The following is a 19,186-nucleotide window of genomic DNA, read 5'->3' as shown; positions in this document are numbered from 1 at the left end:
AGCTGTCCTATGTTAGTTTTTGTTAGATTTAAAAATCTGCATACTTTATATAAAGTTTTAGAAAATTCAAATTTTTATTCGATTTTTGACAATTTTAATGATGTAACCCCTTATGAAATTTTCAAAATTCGAAAAAATTTCAAAAATGTATTTTTTGACCAGACATGGCTAGATCGACTTGGCATTTAATGCTGATCAAGAATATATATACTTTATAGGGTCGGAAATAACTTCTTCACTGCGTTTTAAGCTTCAAACTGAAGGGTATAATATAATACAATAAATTAAAGAAGGCTTAAATATTGCAGGTTAATATTTATTTTAGTTAAATACAAAATGGGAATATGCTCATGTTCCTCACTGTTTTTACATTATATGATCCTTATGGTGTATATGGCTGTCTGTCCTGCTGAATGTTGGTTATTTGCCAGCCATGCAAATAAATGTAAAATAAAAACTAAAAAAATACAATTAAACGACAGTACAGGGAATCTGTTGTCACCGCCCAAAAACTAAAGCTGTACGGTTTCCAGGAAACGTTAATTTGAGGGCTCCAATAGAGTTTGAAATCTCTGGCAGTCGAGTGGCAATCTGCAGGCCCGTAAACCGCAGCTCTCTGAACTACGTGAACGTTGCACATTAATCAAATCCGCTTCGCAGCAGCAGCGAGTTGTTGCAATTTGGCTGGATGTAGAGCGCCATAAAATATGCCAGCAGAAACCAAACAGTGCCCGCATCCTGCATACCCTAACCTCGTCCTCATCCTCATCCTCATCCACATCCTCATCCACATCCTCATCCTCATCTGCACCACCATTCCACACGCCACTTTACCGCCCAGCATCCGCTGGGGATCACACTTGTCTATGCGCGTTTAGCGCGATGGCTGCCACAGGGCTTCATGGCCGCGTTGCCACCCAGCTCGTGGCACCCAATTTCCGGTGCTTGCGTAAATACATTATGCAGCTTACAACTACTTAACGGGCGGCAAAGTGCGGGCAACTCGCGGCATAAAGTGGCAAATTCAAGGTGCAACTTTTGTCGATACAAGCTCCCGTTGCTGTTGCTGTTGCTGCTGCGACTTCTCCTGCGACCGAGTCCTGGTCGCGTCTCGAAAGGATGCAATAAAAGCGCACAGCAAAACTGTGAAAAAGGTGAAGATTACGCACTGAATAAGAATACGAGGCTTTCCGCTTGGTAAGGAGTGCACTGAGAGCTGGGAAAGACTTAGAAAACTTTTAAAATCCTTAAGGGACTTCTTAAACAAAAATTGTTATTTAAAGTGGGAGAAAAAATTGTGTTTTATTGTGCCACAAAACAAGCAAGAGATGGAGTAGTTAAAATTAAAGGTAAGGAATGCTTTAAAATCATTCAACTGTAAGGGATTAATAAAGGTTTAGATAACTTTCTAGGACATGCATTGAAAATACTTTTAGAATGTTCATTGAACTAATTGTTTAAAATCATGTTGTTTACTTTATTATTTATTATTAACATGTAGAGCTCTATCTATTATTATTATATTACTTTTTTCTCAGTGCCCCAACATATGTGTGTGTCCCAAAGTTTTGCGAGAGAACTCGCACTCAACCTGAATCCAGACAGACACTTTGAGGCAACCCCCCATTCACATGACAAACATGTGTGATACGCCACTTGCACCCAGCCAGCAGCCATTTCCATCTGCATTTGCAACAACAGTTTTTCTTTGGCGGCACCTGCACCACCACCCCCTCCCTTGCCAGTGTCCCTTTCTGCACCTCATCGTCAAAAGCCACGCCCCACGCCCCCCACACACACTCACGCCCAACCGAAACGCTCGTCTGTCAGTGTGGCATACTCATGAAAGTTAAGGACTTGCATAACTTCTGGCATTTATGTGCGCTTTTCACCTGCTTGCCAACGGCTTCACCTACTTTCACACACCGCTTTCCCTCGGCGGCCGCCCGCTTTTCCATGCTTCATTACGCTAATGCCGTGTTTTCAAATTATTTTACATGTACCCCTGCCTCCCATTGCTTCTGGTGACTATTTGTTGCATACTTAATGGGGAGAGGGGGAGTGCGATGATTAGCATGCAATAAACTAGTTTAGGTGCCGTGACATAGTTCCTGCCCGGGGCATTACTCATCCAAAGATAATCCGTGCTGGGATCAATGTTCTATATAATCTAAAGCATCGAAGGTAAATTATTGTAGCATGTGTACATAAATGTAAAACTTCAATTTAATGTGTCTGTTAAATGGTCTAATTAATAATGTTGGTTGCAAGGAAGGATTTGAAGGATATTTATAGAATTCTGTTCAATTTATAGCCTATGTATTGCAATTTAAATTAATTACAAGCATTTCATTAAAAATAAAAACAATTTTAATCTTTCCAAGGTTGTAATAAACGATCGCTAACATTACTTATAATGGAAGCTCCACAACTCCCCCCCCATTATCCATGTCCAGTTAATGCTTTGCCAGGTATTCGCTCAAGGCCTTTGGCACCCAGAAAGCCATCTAATTAAACGCATAATAATTAAGATTGGATATCATCAAATTAATGAATGTCAAAAGCAAGTCTCTGCGGCAAAGGTGATGGCCAAGGTGAGCATATAACGACAGGTTGTTTGCTTTACATAATTATTTCATTAAGTGTTTTGTGTGAGCGTCTCTGAGGCCAAGAGACTCTGCGGAGCTAACAGTTGGGCTTACTGAGGGACCTTTTCACTTTTCCACTTTGGTAATTCCAGCATTTAACAAGTCGGAAAGCTGCAGACAACCCGCAGCACTCGCCTTGACCTCGGGCGTTGCCAAAACCGGAGGAGAGGATGGAAGATGCCAAGATGCCAAGATGCCAAGATGCCGGGAAGCCAGGATGCTGGGATGTGTTGGGGCGATGTGGCGGAGCTCATTAACAAACATTAGTTGCAAATGTTGTGAATTACTTAAGGAATTAATATTCCATGCTTCACACAAACACACACACACACACACTGCCTCGGGGGAGTGTGCAGGGGCAGGAACTTAATCCCCCCGAGGGCTGCTGGCACTCCACCACTGTCAAGGCAGCCAAATGAGCGGCAGTCATAAGTCCTGGCTTGCCAGCACATATACTCACACACTTGCTCCTTAAATCCTGCCCGTCGTCTGTGAGTACACTGTGGCGTATACTTAATGCAAACTAATTCATTCCCCCCATACACACACTCGCACACCCAATAGGTTATCATCGGCTGCTTGTCTGCAGCGCTGGTTAATGATAGTTGACCTCCCCGTAAGCATATTGAATTAATGAAAGCTTTTTGTCTGCTGACCAAGATATATAACAAACCCTGGCTTCTCCATTCTCCATCCTATCCTGCCTGCCAGTGAACAAGGATTCGCATCTCCCGGCGGTCCTTATAAATTGACATGGAGCCATCTAATCATCGGGCACATTGTTGTCCTGCGAGCCTTAAGAGTGTTAAGTGATTAATAATTTAGTGCGATTTTGGGCTATCGATTTGCGGTGAATGCGGCTCTGAATGATTGACTGATTCGTGGAATTTGGACTATTATATATGTTACTTTATTTTCTGCTAAAGCCAATAACAGGTACGACTTACGACCTCTTCTAATAGGTTCAAGAGGCAGGAATGTAAGATGGGTTTTAAACTGACCAAAATACTTACTGCTTAATAAAAGTAATAATAATAATAATAATAGTAATAGTAATAATAAAACTTATAAATATGTCTAAATATATAATCTTGTTTATCGCAGATATACTCTACTTGTTCAATAGTTATATTTCTCGTTGTCTTTAAGGACTCGCAATTTTTGAGGAGTGGCTCAGAAATAAAATCAAAGGACAACCACAACTGCCAAAGAATAATTCTCTTAGCCAAGCCACGCCGCAAAAGTCCTGGGCCCAATTTTCTTTGTTTCATTATAAGCTTGCAGCTCTTTTCCACCGGCTTCTATGTCCCTTCGTTCTCTCTGTCTTATCGCATTACCTAGTGGCAGGAAAACACAAAAACTTTCAATTTTCCTTCACACATGCAATTGGTTCTAAGCGGCTTTTGAGGTCCTCTATGACTCCTTTTACCATTCCTGATCTGTTGCTTTTGTGGGGTTTTCGTGGAACTGAACATTTTAAAACGAATTGGGCGGAAATGCAGATTTCGCATAAACAAAGCACGCACAACAAATTAAAACAAGTCATAAATGTGTGTTTGCTTCGGCAACCGAAAAGAATTTCTGCCAAACAAAAATGGCAAACTCTTTCAGTGGCACGCGGGCTGTGGGAAAATTGGGAAAAACCGGAGCATTCGGCGCGTGCCCTGAATATTCTATGGCTGTTAATTATGCCGTTGTTGTTCGCCCGACACTCGGGCGATATCTCTGTCTCTATGAGGCAAACATTTCGAAATTTCCAAGATTTATTTTCTTTCGGTAGGTTGGAGAGGGAAATTAGCCAAAAAAGAACTCGCCTGGAGAGAGAGAGAGAGAGAGGTGTGGCAGAATATGAAAAATAACTTGCGCCTTTTTATGTGCAAAATATTGAAATATTAGAGAGTAGGAGTAGGAGGAGGCAGGACTCGCCTGGCAGCGACATTGGGAAAGGCAACGGCAAAGGATACCCTTGGCTTTGCCGGACCCAAAGGATTCATCAGCGGCAACAGCTGTTGACTGCCGGCGCTGCCGAAAATGTTAGCATTTTGCGATGATGTATCGTCGGCATCATTATAACAGCTGCCAGAATCTACACGGAGAGAAATGAGACAGTAATGCAATCAAATTCGCAGGGAATTCCTGGAAATATCTATATATCTCAATTACAAATAGTCGGCTAAAGAAATTACGGAAAATGTTTGGTATAAGGGTAAATGCAAACCAAATACTCAACAACTTCTGCTTAGGTAGGAATAAATATATATCTCAAATAATAATTATATTGATTCATATTATCCAAGTGTATATATAGCCCCTTCCCTTTCCTTCACAGATTCGGGCATGAAATTTAGAATGCGTTTTCACCCGAACCCTGATGGGCCCAGAGCCCCATTTGTGCGTGCCTTGGGTACTTGTTGTTATATTTATCACAGAAATGTACTTTATCTTTGCCGGTGCCCAATGCGCGCCACGGAGAATCCGTAGAGAGCCGGAGTGCCGGAGAGCCGGAGAGCCGTAGAATCGGAGCGGGATCGAGGGGAGACCATCGTAACCCTATACCCTTGGGCCAGGACATTCGTCAACAGCTGCTGCGGAGGAGACCAGAGACCCCGGATCCGCCGGTAATTTTGCCTTTTCCCATCTGTCGGCGAGCGGATGCTGTGCAGATTCCCATGCAAAACTAAATTGTATAAAAACATTTCAATGTATTGTTTTAAGATTAAACTTGCATTATGAACCCGCCGCAGCAGCAGCGGGCGAAAGTTGTGTCGTAAAAAGCGCAAAACAGCTGTTTGATTTTCACTTTTTATTTTATTCTTTTATATGGACGAGGCATGTTGCCAGCGTGTATTTTTAATGTTTAAATCCCCTTTGATGGATGGCAATAAAAAAGTTGCCATATGAGCGGTGAATAGAGCTATATAAATGAACTTAACTTGCTGGAAACTCAATTCTTTCGATCGTCCATGGAAAGGGCAGAGATTCGGGTTTACACTTGCCGCACGAACGCCTCCTTACATATCAATGCACCTGACCGCATAAATTGCAGGAGGCATGTGGAAATTCCCGGCTGAAATTGATTGAAATGCAATATTCTGTGCGCGATATGACTCGCTAATTTGCATAAGTCCATTACTGGCCGAGATGACGGGCCCTCAGGGCCGGAGGAGGCTTTCCGGCCAAGTTGACCTGCATTTGGTCGGCTGCGAATGTGGCCAGCTCTAATTCCAGGACCCTAATTCAATGGCATTTATGGTGACGTTGTCATATGCAAACATGTCGCTCCATTTAGGTTGCTTTCAGAGCAACCAATAAGGAAATGTTTCCAAGTTAAAATTAAGTACAAGTACAGGTTCAAGTACTGGGGAAAACTTAGATTTTATGACACATTTTGTTCAAAGTATTTAGTTTCTAGTTTCTTTTGTTCAAATTCTAGTCAAGTCTTTTGCTAAACTTACTTATGGTCGGTCGTCCATTGTCATTTACTCGTCATTGAAGTTAAAATAGAAGCTGACTTGCAAAGTTCAAACTAAAAGTTGATTACTGGCAAGTCAGAGAAATATTGTGCACTGCATAACCCTTTTTGTCCCTTCGCAAATCTCATAAAATCGCTGCTTTATTCCATAAACTTCCCTCCTTAGACCTCGTTGCCATGACAAAGAGCGTTCGCATTCGAATCACTTGCATCTATCCTGCCTCCTTATTGTTTAAGGACAACAAATGCAGCAATATAAACGAGTATGAGAACGGGTACGGATACGGGTACGGGTATATTTAATGCAGGACATGGCTATATTGTCTTGGCCTTTGCCCGCAGAATCGCTGTTCGAATTCAGCTGCCTTCCGTTTGGTTTGGTTTAGGGATTGTGTTGCCATTGCGTTGTTACCCGAGACTGCCGGCAGACATCATTATTTCTGGAGTGGATGTTGTGCCGATAAACTCGCAGAGCGTGGCAGTTTCGCTCTCCGTTGGCCCGGCCCAAAGTCTCAGTTCCCAATCCCATCTCTCCAGCCAGACGGCAGCGTCATCGTCTTTGGCATCTTTATCCTTTATGCAAAAAGCGAACACAAACAAGAAAGGAAGCTAACTTTGGCACGCCGAAGTTTATATACCCTTGCAGATAGAACTTCTATGACTTAGAATCCCAACAATATAAATTATATTTCTTTGTGTTAAAAAACAATGAAGTAATACCTGCTTTCATTTCATTCACCTTTACATATTATATTTGCAGTTTTACAGTCACAGATGTGCATTTTTCTCCACATCTAACGATCGTTTGTATGGCACCTATATAATATAGTAGTCCGATTTTCATAAAATTTTACACAAAATTTAAGACTGATATAAAATAGTTATACCTCAAATTTGAAGAAAATCTGTTGAAAACTGAAAATGTTATAATTTTTAATTGTCTTAATTTCTCGATTGTTCCTATGGGAGCTATATGATATAGTTGTCCGATTTTCATTAAATTTTATTCAAAATTGTAGAGTATAGTAAAATGGCTATATCTTAAATTTTATCAAATTCTGTTGAAAACTGAAATTGTTATAATTTTTTTTGTAAAAATTATCCGATCATTCCTATGGCAGCTATATGATATAGTCGTCCGATCCGGCCCGTTTCGACATATATACGAGTGAGAGTATATAGAAGGCTAACTACAAAGTTTCATTCAGATAGCTTCAAAACTGAGAGACTAGTTTGCGTAGAAACGGACAGACGGACAGACGGACAGACGGACAGACGGACAGAAGGACAGACGGACAGACGGACAGACGGACAGACGGACAGACGGACATGGCTAGATCGACTCGGCTGTTGATCCTGATCAAGAATATATATACTTTATATGGTCGGAGGTGCCTCCTTCACTGCGTTGCAAACTTCTGACTGAAATTATAATACCCTGCAAGGGTATAAAAATGGGACACAAATCGGGGTAAATAAAAACACACAGCTCTTCTGCTTTCCGGGTCTCCAGTCCTGATGGCAATAAAAAAAAGTGCTCACAATTTATTGATTTCATATTAGTAGACTTCGCACACATCGTGATCGGATGGAGCGGTGCCCGTGAAGGTCTCTGCATAAATTTCCATCTCGGCCCGAGAGTATGCTGCACGCTCTCCCGCCCGTTTTTCCGACGCAACTCAGATGTTGACGCACAACATTTTCCCTATTTTTCTTTCTTTTTTTTTTTGCTAATGCCTTGATTTCAATTTGTATACACCGCACCGCCGCCCGAATGTGGGTCAGTCTTTTCCCCCCAAACACTCTACTTCGGGCAGCCTTGCTAATTTGGACTCCGAATTTTTGGGGCCAAAGAACTTGCTAATTGAATCAAATTGTTTCCTAATTGTTGTCGAGTTTCGATTTCTTTAAACAGAATTTTTAAGAATTAAACGCAGGCAGTGAGGTGGGAAAACTTTCCACTTCTTTGGCTGCCAAGTATTTAAAATGTATGGAATAAGCTAACAGAAATTGAGTGCGAGTTAAAGGAGGCAAAGATGCTAAATCTATATCTATATAAATACAGAAATAGTATTTTTAAATTTAATATCTATTCTATTTCATGTTCTACAAGTTGTGGCAATAAAATAAAATAGAACAATAGAAGCATTGATGGATGGAAAGTATGGGCCAAAAATGTTGTTTACAGTTTTCAGCCCAGCCACAATTCAAACCATAATCCCTTGAACTTCAATTGTTGGCTCCCTGCAAACTCTGTGATTTCAGGATGCAGCCCTATGGGGAATTATCGGATAATACCACATCACGAATACACACACACACACTATGCCACTGGCAGTGGCTCCCTGGTCGGCAAACAATTCATCATTTATGCCAAATATTGTGTTGCCTGTACAAATTATAAACTGAAACTACTGAATGCCGATTTTGATAAGCTGATTTATGCTTCATGTTTAGTCTGCGGCCGACCACCCATTCCTTCCCGCCGGGCCCTTTGGTTGACAGGAAAATCATTAGGCTAATGTGATTGAGTGGGGCGAGTGTAAACAATAATATTGGAATTGGCAAACAAAAACGACCACGATTTGAGCACATACATAAATAAAGGGGGCGAAATCGCTAATCCCCATGAAATAGAACGATATGCAAAGTCAGTCAGTCGCTGGGCGATAACAAATGCGGAGCAATTATGGCCGCATTAAGCATATGGCCAAGTGGTCTTCCTCTCAGACCCATATGGATGCGGATGTGGATAGTGCATAGTCGGTGCTCTGCCAAGGATTTACATAAATCCCACCGCATTTACTCGCATTCAATAAGCAAGCACTCCAAGGAAGGAAGCAGGAGCAGGAGCAGGAGCACTTGACTCGGCTTTAATGCCACTTAATAATCCACTTTAACGGGTTACAGGAGGACCTGCCCTCACTCCTGATTGCCCGCACTGTTGGCATTGATTTACGGGTGGACTAGCCCCAAAAACCCAATCCCAATCCCAATCCCAGTCCCAATCCCAGCTTCAGTCCAAATTCCAGGGCCCATCGGGTATGCAAATCGAATACAACTAAATGTAAACACACACAAATGCAGTTCGAGATGGCAACCTTCGTTGGCTGTTCCATTTCTATTTTCCCGATTTGATTTCGCAAGGGCTCTAATGCCCCATCGCTACCTGGAAAGGGGTTGATTGGGCTGGTTCCTTCGGTGAACTTTTAGCCGACTGGATGTCTGGCAGACATCCTTGGCAAAACTTTTGCCTCGACGGATTAACTTTTTCGCACGTGTAGTAGTTGGCCAGCCGGAGAGGGCTGCTGATGTAACCCCCAACACCCTCGTAGTTCAATTTAGAAAAAAACGAACCTCTTTTGTTTCTCGGCAATCCCTTAAAATGTTTTCTCAGCCCAGAACTTTCGTAATTTACAAGTAACTCTGAGATTGGGCCAAGCAAAGGGCAGCTGAAGCATTCTTTTATAGACAATTTCTCAGTGTCCAGTTGAAGAGCTCCTTGCACTTAATTTTCACTCTAAATTAATAGAAAATATATCAAGCGAAGGCCAAGTAAATCCTCCATATATTTTGCAGATGAGCTGCCTTAGTCAAGGTCAAAGGTAAACACAACGACTGCTGTCGGGCATGCAAATGAGTTGGAAAACCTTGAGGCTGATAGATCATCCAGGTAAATCACCCAGGTATAACCACACCCACCGTTTACACCCTATTTGCAGGAAGCAGACAGACGACAACAGACAACAATGGGCCATAAACGCATTAAGACTCTTAATTTAAGAGTAATGGTAAACAAGGCGGCAACTGAATATCTGGCGAAAGATCGCTATTCATCACACCTGAGCATTTATAACATGCAACCTGTTCGTTGTCGAACCATGTTCGACAGCCATCTGCGCAGGCGCCGCGGCACGCATGCGATCGGAGGTGCACATTTGGCGGGTTTTTACTTCAAACTTGTTCAGAGAAAATAATAGGAAATTATTTAAACTTTGTATATCAATAATATACAAATATTGGTGCCATAACATAAATAAATCTGTTAGGCATTCAAGCCTATAACCAACATGCAAGTATTTAAAGTATATATAATACGAAAGTACCAGAAGTCTCTAGGTACCCAAAAATATGAAAATGGTAAAATTGAACCCATATATAATCCCGTATACTTATGGAACGTACCCATTGAATAATTTTTAAAAAATCTTAAAACTATCTTTTCAAAAGTAACCCTAACTTGGTTTGCAACTTCTTGAGATCTCGACACTCTCACCGCCATCCAACGTGTTTGGTGTCGAACGTTTGCTGCCAACATTTGATGCCTTCGCGGCTGCAATTCTTCTGCTCGCTTCCAGGCCTCTCGCGAAGTGGCCAAAATGGGTCAGGCTATAAAAGCCCGGGTTCAAGGCGATCGCCGTTTCAGACAACGCCAGCAGCAGTCGCAGCAACAGCGAAATAGCCACAACGAAAGCAGCCAAGAGTCCCAAGTGCCAAGTGAAATTTTGAAGCCTCTCGAAACGAAAGTACCCATCGATCGAGCGTCGAGAAAAGAGAGAGCAGTGCATTTTCCAGTGTAATTTTTGGGTGAATTTCTAAGTGAATTGTGTGCTTGACAATCGCGTGCTTAAATTTGCAATTTTTTTAGTTCGGCGAGCCAAATCCAACTTGGCCGAAACTGTAATTAAAGTTTAGATTAATTGCATCGAACTCATCGGAACTGAAAGACAGCGGATAAATCGACAGGTGAGTGAAAAAAAATGTTCAATGGCAAATGTCCAGCTCAGTAGTTGAAAAACAGGGTTTGAAATGGGAAATAAATTGGTACACTTGGGGTATTAAATATATTTTCTATAAAAGCATAAAGTTAGTTTTGTCTTATGAAATTTGAAAGTGATTCAGAGATGACAATGAGAGAAAATTGTATGATTAATCGTGCTTGTAAATTTAAGTAAATACATTATTAACAGCTGAAAATAAAAACAAGCAAAGTAACCACAATGGTAGCTTACAGTTTCACTGAAAAGTGCACAATCACTTCCTGTCAAAAACCCTAAATCCCCAGGCAGATACATACATATAATCCGCAACGCATATATAGACATGCATTCGACTAGAATCCAGCAGTAGAAAGTTATTGACAATTGATCGAATGCCACTATTCGGCCTCGAGTCGTGCCGTACGTTTTGTTTGTCCAACAAATTGGGGCTATATGGCCAGAGCCAAATATTTGGGTCAGGCCAAAAGAAATAACAGAACTCGGGGCCATAAACCCGGCAAGCAGAGGGGGGAGGGAAGAGGATTTCTGTTAAACGAGTTAACAACTTTGCATGAAAGAGCAAACAGAAACCCATCGACTGGACGGAGCGTGGAACTTGTCAAAGCAACTGGGAGCAGAGGAGACGCAAAGGCGGCGAAGGGGTTGAGGTGTGGCACACACCTGGAAATGTGCATTCAGCCAAGTTGGTTGCTTGGTTCTTTCGAAGCCAGCCGGCGATGATGGCCGCCCACTGACCCAAATGGGCGCCCGTCGACTGTCAGTCCAAAGAAATACGTTTTCGAGTGCCCCTCGTCCACGAAACCACATCCAGCTTGGATCCGACTCTGTCTCCCATTGAAGTGGAGGAGGCCTTGCGGCCGTTTTGTCTGTGGCCTTGATTCGATGTGGGTCTTCGCCTCTGCCTTGGCTTCTGCTATGCTTCAGGCCTGGCCAATTAACACGCCTGCCTTTTGGCCAATTTCCCATATAGAATTTATTTATTTAATTGCCTGCCAAAGGTCACGATTGTTCCCCATTTGTTTACTTATTTGCCAGAGCTCTTTCTATGTGGCTTTCATTCACTTTGGTTGCTTTTGGCATTTCTGCGGTGGTTGTTATTGCTTTTGTTGTTGCTGCTGGTTGTCAAGTTGAGCGAGGTGAAAGTTTTTCTTTGAAGCTGTTAAGTCGTGTTTAATACATTTTATGTTTGGGCCGAGGCCGAGTCAAACTGAATTTGTTTTCTCGATTGCCGCCGGTGTGGAGAATGTGCAATGATTTCTGTTTGCTGTGGCTGCTCCACTCATGGCTTAAACAAAGCGAATCCGGGCAATGACAGTTGCAATTTGGCCATCAAGAGCAGCTGTCTAATATCCATAATGGCTGCTGGCAATTGCAAGTGCAATTTGTTCTGCTTTCGTGTTTTTATCACTGCATTTTGGGGTCAGTAAAAGTTTTGGAATACTCTTGTGTTTTCACCATTAAAGTGGATCGTCGACCTGTCCCTTGCATTGCATCATGCTGTTACCGAACAATCAATAAAATTTCCACCTTCCCCGGGGTTTTTTTGATTAAAATGCAGCTCAGACGCCGTTAGGCAGCGGGCTTCCTCCTCCAAGGGTTCGCTGACCAGCGGCGAAAACGAAAGACTTAGGGCACAAACTTGCTAGAAAGCCGCCGAGCATTCCCATTAAGGTTAAGCACTCGGCAAGTACCGCTCTTAAGCATTTAATTAAATTTTAACTTTTCTTGGTCAATAAACCTCGGCTCCGCTTGATTCTGGCCAAAAAGAAAGTGAAATGTGAATATTTGAGGCTGGCAGAGTTTCTCTGCGAGCCCAGCCGGAAACCAGTCCGTGACAGTCCAGAAACCCGGCTAAAGCAGCCCGCAGAATGACTCAGGGCCCCTTGGCTTCAATCCCAGCCACTCCAATACACTCCACTCCCAGAAACAGAAGACGGTCAAGAGGTGGGACGGAGAGCTGGCTGGCTCATTTACCGCAAATCACGAACGTCTTACCGCTTTCTCATCTTTGACTTTGACCAGGGAGCCAGTGGAGCGTGCTGCGGCACGAGACCGCAAACGAAACTGAAAATAAATACATACATCTGTGGGGGAGAGTAATATCACAAAAATTACAATGATATTTCTCGGCGTGCCTGCCAAAGAACTTGGTTAGTGTTACACCCCCGCCCTCGTTGTCCACTGCGGTTTCCACACTTTCTAATTTGCGACTTTTGACCAGCAGGCAGCAAGTGTAATTGCTGCGCTCGTTATTTCTCTATTGAAAATGCTTGTGCCTCGATTTTAATTGCCGTTTTAAGGCAGGCCATGAAAGTAAGAGTTGCGTGTGTTGTTTCCAATTAGAGTTGCGTGTTTCACTCGCTCTCTTGGCGAAAGATGCGCTTTTCGCCGGAGCTAGTTAGGCGGAGAACTAATGTAGCTAAATTATGTCATCAAACCGATCACGAAAAGTGGCTGTGACTAATTTGGCCATCACAGTTTCGCCTGAGCTCAGCTAAATGGTGGAGTTCCCTCCTTCTCCATTGGTTGCAGTCAATAAAAATTTCTCTGCCACACATTCCCGGCTATTAATTACCATTATCTCAGGCAGTCTAATCGCTGGATCACGCCGGAGCCAGAGAGCGCCTGCTCCAACGGCTTTCTAAATTTACATGGTGGCCATAATTTCCACGGAACTGGGTCGAATTGTGTCACAAAGCCGTCAGGCAGGAGTCCATGCGATATACTAGCTCCCCGATTAATAATGATCCAACAATTTACATTTCTCTCTCTCTGCCTCTTTGTATATATTCTCCGACTCAATGACCCATTCTGGGAGCCCGTTTCTGTGGCCAGCAATTAAATGGAAATCAATGCAATCTCTGCCATTGGCATTCCTCAGCCTCGTTGGCTTTATTAATTGTAACGGGAACCTGCTGCATGACATCTGAGCGAAAGAACCGCTAGTTAGAGCCGCTGAAACTGGTTCTGGCCAACATGATGGCTTACTCTGCCAGCTCAAGAACCCACAAAGAGATGAGCTTCCCCCATTGGCACTACCATTCTAATTCGCTTCGATGGAACGGCCCATTGTGAGCGGTTTCCGATGTCGATACTCGTACTCGTAATATCGCTAATCCAGCTGAGCAGAGCGATGATGTCTAATTGCCGGCACTTGCCACCTTGCCTCACCTGTGGCGGCTTTCTACGTTGCCCAACCTGCAACCTGCCACTCGGGTAATTTCCCTGCCTCGAATGCCATCTTCAATCCGCGGCCCGGGGGCCTTCATACTGGGAGGAACAGGTTCAGTTTGACCGACACCTTAATTGGGAGCAGTTTTACCCGTTTCTGGATGTTTCGGAAGCAACTGAAGACGCTTTGGCTTTAATTACGCGCAGCTACAACTTTCTTATCTGGTTTCCATGGAAATTGTAACATATACATACATATAATGGGAACATTTTTGACTATGATTTGGAAAACCCCGCTGGGTGACAGTTAGGAAGTAGTACTAGGGTGAGACTTGAGTGCTGGGAGAGATAATACTTATAGTTTATGGATAACCTTACCTAAGAGATATTTGCATACAAAAGTAATTGAAATTGGGGGAAAAATGTTGTGAAAAGAATGTTAGAGAGAAGAGAAATAATAAAGAAAATTAAAAGAGAAGTAAGAAAACTTTATAGACTTGGAAATCCGGTAGTATTCTCTAACTGAAATATGTAATTTTCTCCCATGTTTTCTAACTAGTTATTGATTATCAGTAATCAATTATTAAAACCATAATTTGATTAGCTTGAAGTGGGGTCGATGCTGAAATACTGGCTCTAATGACATGTGTTATGGCCAATTGAAATTGGGCCAAGCGTGCCCCGCTCAAATAGGCCAATGCTAATTCCCATTCCTGACCCGTGCTGCTTCGTGCCCCACTCACAGTTGGGCAATGTGAAAGTGTTGTTATGCGAACCACCTCGGGCATTGCCCGGCTGAATGTCAATCAGCTCCTAATCCCACATCTCTCTTCGTTTCAGTCAACATGTGGAACCAACGGAAAGTGCACGCCTGCCTGCTGCTATCCATCGTGGCCAGCAACTGCCTCCTGATGACCTTTGCCTTCCCGCAGCAGGAGGTCTACCAGCGACAGCATCAGGTGACTCAGTCACCAGTCCAACATGATGAGGGTCTGGCTGCCCAGGGTCGCAAGTTCGCCGTGAAGCCGAATGCCTCCAAAAAGGTGGCCTTGGACGATATCGAGGATGACCTGGAGAGCAACCAGATTCAGGAGACTGTGGGTGGACCCGGTGGCTTCACTTGGTCCAACATGCTGTCCACCGTGATGACCATGTTCTTCAACGGAGCCATGAATCAGACGCCCACCAAGTCCGAGGATGTGGATAACTCGATCGGTTTGGGCGGCAGTCCCTGGGCCAATGTCATCTCCATGGGTGAGTGTCTCTCCCTCTCTAATTTGAATTGAAAATTATGTGTAATAAGGGAAAAATGATGGGGAAAATCAAGATACCCCCCTGATTTTATGGCTGTTCCCATAATATAACCATTTCTGTTACTTTACAGGTCTTCGCATCATCAACACCTTGCTGGGCGGCGGAGCACCTAGCGATGGCATCGATAAGGTCGACAACGGTGGATCTCCCATGCAGGTAATCGATCGATCCATTAGCCCCTAACAGGTGTACACTCACTGATTGCTTTTGTGCCACTTTTGTTTTGCTTTTATCGTAATTTGCTGCGTTCGATCGTTACCGTTTTCGTTTCGTTCTGTTTTATATCTTATACATCTTATGCCTTTATATACTGATACTGATTCCGATACTGATTACGATTCTGGTGCCTGGCTCTTCTTATTCTCTCGATTATGTTTGCTTCCCGCCTACCTCCTCTACCTCTACCTCGCTAATAATCGCACAGGGCATATTGGTGGCTGTGATGTCGGCCGTTTTAGGCTCCAGAGACCCCGATCAAGTCAACTCGATGGCCAAGCAAGCTGGCGAGGTAAAACATCTTTATTGCTTTCACAAACCACACAAAAGAACCAATACGGAGCAACAAGATTTGGGTTCAAGTTCAAGAGGGATTTCTATATGCTTGACGGTTAAAATTTGAATCATTTCTGTGATAACTTGAACTTTGAAAAGTCATTAACTTAAATTTAAAATTTCAAGAGTGAACTTAAAAGCATTTAGTCTTTTCAAAGTTAATGCTAAGAACTATAACAGGGCCTTTAATAATTTCAATTATTTACAAGGAAATTTAGGTCTAAACATAGTTTTGGGAACATCAAAATTATAGATAAGTTTTAAAGATGATTAAGCTATGAAGGTGTTAAACTTTTAAGTTTTGTGCTTAGTTTCTGATTTAAATATTATTATAGCTATAAATATATTTAAAATACAGCTAATTATGCCACATCTTATGATCTGCTTGACGTATTTTAGAAGCTTAATTACACACATTTTACTAATTTTCTTAGATTTAATTGGATGTTTGGTCGAATTTAAAAGTTGAATTAGTTATTTAGTTTTTATATATTTTAAATAATGTCATGGTAATGCCCAAATCTTGTTGCTTAGTGCTGAGAGTGTAAATTGTTCCAATGCACACACCACACACACACAACATACACACTGATATACACACACACACTCCTCTGTATTGGCACAAGCAAATGCAAGACTAATTAACTAATGCTTCCTCTACCTTCGCACACACCACACACACTCTCCATACACACACTCCACGCCACTGAACATCGCTACTACCCCTTCCGCATCCTCAGTTCATACAGATCGTGATGAACCTCCTGGACGCCCTGAAGACTTCCTTCTCGCACCGCTCCCTGACAGCCCGCTCCCTGGGCAAGAGGGATTCGGTGAGTGACGCCGTCGTGGCTGGCATCTCCCTGATGAAGGGCTATGTGCGCACCTATCGCAACTCGGAGGCGGACCAGAACCAGGACAAGTGCACGCAGCGATACATGTGCGATGCCAACACGGAGTGCGTTCGCGAGATTGGCGGCAGCAGCATCTTCTGTCAGCTTGGATCGTGAGTGCCAAAACTATAGAGAAACCTAAGAAAAGAGGAGCTTCTTAAATACTAAATACTATATATTTTCCTTAGCTATGCCACCAGCTACGTGCTGGGCCGCAGCAGCGGCAGCAGCTTCGAGGAACTGTATGACGCTGGACGCAGGGGTCGCTCCGGCTTCGACTGTCGCCAGTTGTATCTGGAGTGCAACGAGGTCTAGATCCTGGCCTCCTGGCCACCCAGCCATCGCCGGCTGGACTCTCTCTAAACTAATTTAAATTAATTTATGACTTCCACCTAGACGTTAGCTATTTATATTATTTATTTAAAAAAAACTCTCTGTATTTATGTACGCCGGCAAAATGTGAATTGCTTCTCTTAAGTTGTCAATAAAACAAAGATGAAAAACTTTAAAATTAAATGCATTAAATGACTGAAGAGTGTTTTCTTTTTATAATTGCAATCTAAAAGAACTTTGGTTAGAAGCCAATATTTAACTGAGAAAACGAGAAATTCTATTCAAAATTTAAACCGTTTTTAGCTGTAAGCATAAGGTAACTGATATGAAAATAGGAAACTGCTTGCTTTAGTGTCAAAAGTCAGAAAAGCTTGAAGGCTAGCGCCATATTTAAAGCTGCTTGCCATAAAACTCACTTGGTTCATATAACTATCTCTTTCTTACCTTGTGGGAACAGTATTCAACTTCCTGTGTGAACAGTATGAAGGTGAGAACATTGTTAATAATTATAAGTTTTAATATTATTTTCTGTAATGGCTCTTATTATATTGACAAGTCAGCATATGAAGGTTAAGAAAATAAAAAACGTTTTCAAATTCTTGATAATTTTAATAAAATAAACTTTCAAAATTTGTAAACATTAAGTAAGCTTTATTATCAAATGTGTTTGTTTATATATTTTATTTTTGAAGTTTTATAATTTCTATTGCAAATCGAAATATAGAAAACTGTTATTTGCTTATTGACCTTCAAATACTTATCACCCAGAGCATTTAAATAGTTATTCTTATATTTTTTTAGGCTAATCAAAAATCATAACTTAAAAATCCCATAACTAAGCCAAAAATGCATTAATTTCGATTCGGAAAGATTTTCTGTGCTAATTTTTGCAGGGTTAACAATTCTGCATATTTATTTTTAAAATTTTAAATATTCAATTTTATGTCTAATTTTGACAATTTTAATGATGTAACCCCTTATAAAATTTTCAATTTTCGAAAAAATTTCAAAACTTTATTTTTCTACCGGAAATGGCTAGATCGATTAAGCTTTCGATGCTGATCAATAATATATATGATTTATAGGGTCGGAAATGACTCTTTGACATCGTTACAAGCTTTTGATTGAAACTATAATACCCTGCAAGGGTATAAAATTATCACAACTATGCCAAAAATTCGTTACCGATTAAGACTTAAAGCAATAGAGGACATATTCTGATTTGTCAATGATTTATTCCTTCCAGTGTAGACTTTAATTCTCGGTAACTCTAATTAGACTTCTCACGGTATCATCGAAGAAGCTTCTTCCTAATTAACCAGATATGTTGCATTAGCCAGGTGATATTTTCGGGGGTCGAAAGGTTATCTTTATCACTATCACCATAGATGTAAACAACGGGGAGGCCGCGAATAGACTGAGGCCCGAGCACCAGCAGTGCCTGTATTTATAGTGTCCCAGTAAAGAGAATAGAGAAAGGGAGAACGAGAGAGAAAGAGAGCAAGCGATGTCTCTAGAGATGCACAGAGAAAGGTAATCATACTGAAATAGACACAAGAGAAAGCAAGAGAGAGGGAGAGAGATAGAGGCATTTTTCTCTGCATTTAACTATTGTTTATATGGTAGCTTTTCTATTGCAAAATTTTGTCAGACTCGGCTTAATGCTGATCAATAATATATCTGGTTTATAGGGTTAGCTCTTTAAAGCAAGTTTCGAAATTCAATTATAATACTAAGTTATACTACATATATTTTCTTAAGTTCATTTATCTAAGAAATATATGTGAATTTATATATCCATTTGCTTTGAACCTCTTTTATTGCAGCTTGAAGAAATGCAGTTTATCAAACATATTTTCTTATAAACCAAGAGCAATGGTTACTTAAGCAGTTATTACATTCCCCGAAACATATTTCACAACAACTTCCCTCAACCAGATGGACATTGACAATCTCGGCAAGCCAAACAAGCTGACGACCATAAAACAATAAAAGACACTGCTGCTGCTTCTGCTGTCTCCT

General features: G+C 41.8%; 2 protein-coding genes across 3 annotated transcripts in view; both read left to right on the top strand.

Annotated features, from left to right (window-relative positions):
- dpr15 (defective proboscis extension response 15) overlaps positions 1–5,430 on the top strand; it is a 29,025-nt gene extending 23,595 nt beyond the window's left edge. For both annotated transcript variants that reach the window (XM_086833413.1, XM_086833417.1), the window contains exon 7: positions 4,978–5,430. In XM_086833413.1, coding sequence (XP_086689539.1) covers positions 4,978–5,129 — 152 coding nt within the window. In that variant the 3' untranslated portion in view covers positions 5,130–5,430. The remainder of the gene's footprint in view (positions 1–4,977) is intronic.
- A 9,457-nt stretch (positions 5,431–14,887) lies between these two features.
- LOC110176627 (uncharacterized) lies at positions 14,888–17,347 on the top strand. The gene is made up of 5 exons (XM_020943052.2): positions 14,888–15,326; positions 15,457–15,542; positions 15,811–15,894; positions 16,679–16,944; positions 17,020–17,347. The coding sequence occupies exons 1-5, from the start codon at positions 14,918–14,920 to the stop codon at positions 17,144–17,146; spliced, it is 972 nt and encodes a 323-aa protein (XP_020798711.2). The 5' UTR covers positions 14,888–14,917; the 3' UTR covers positions 17,147–17,347.
- Positions 17,348–19,186: the final 1,839 nt, after the last annotated feature.

The sequence above is a fragment of the Drosophila serrata genome, unplaced genomic scaffold (assembly GCF_035046125.1).
Source record: "Drosophila serrata isolate PLE 108 unplaced genomic scaffold, ASM3504612v1 contig_30, whole genome shotgun sequence".
Lineage (NCBI taxonomy): Eukaryota > Metazoa > Arthropoda > Insecta > Diptera > Drosophilidae > Drosophila > Drosophila serrata.
Note: the sequence above shows the minus strand (reverse complement) of the source record. Positions and strands in the feature narration are given on the sequence as shown.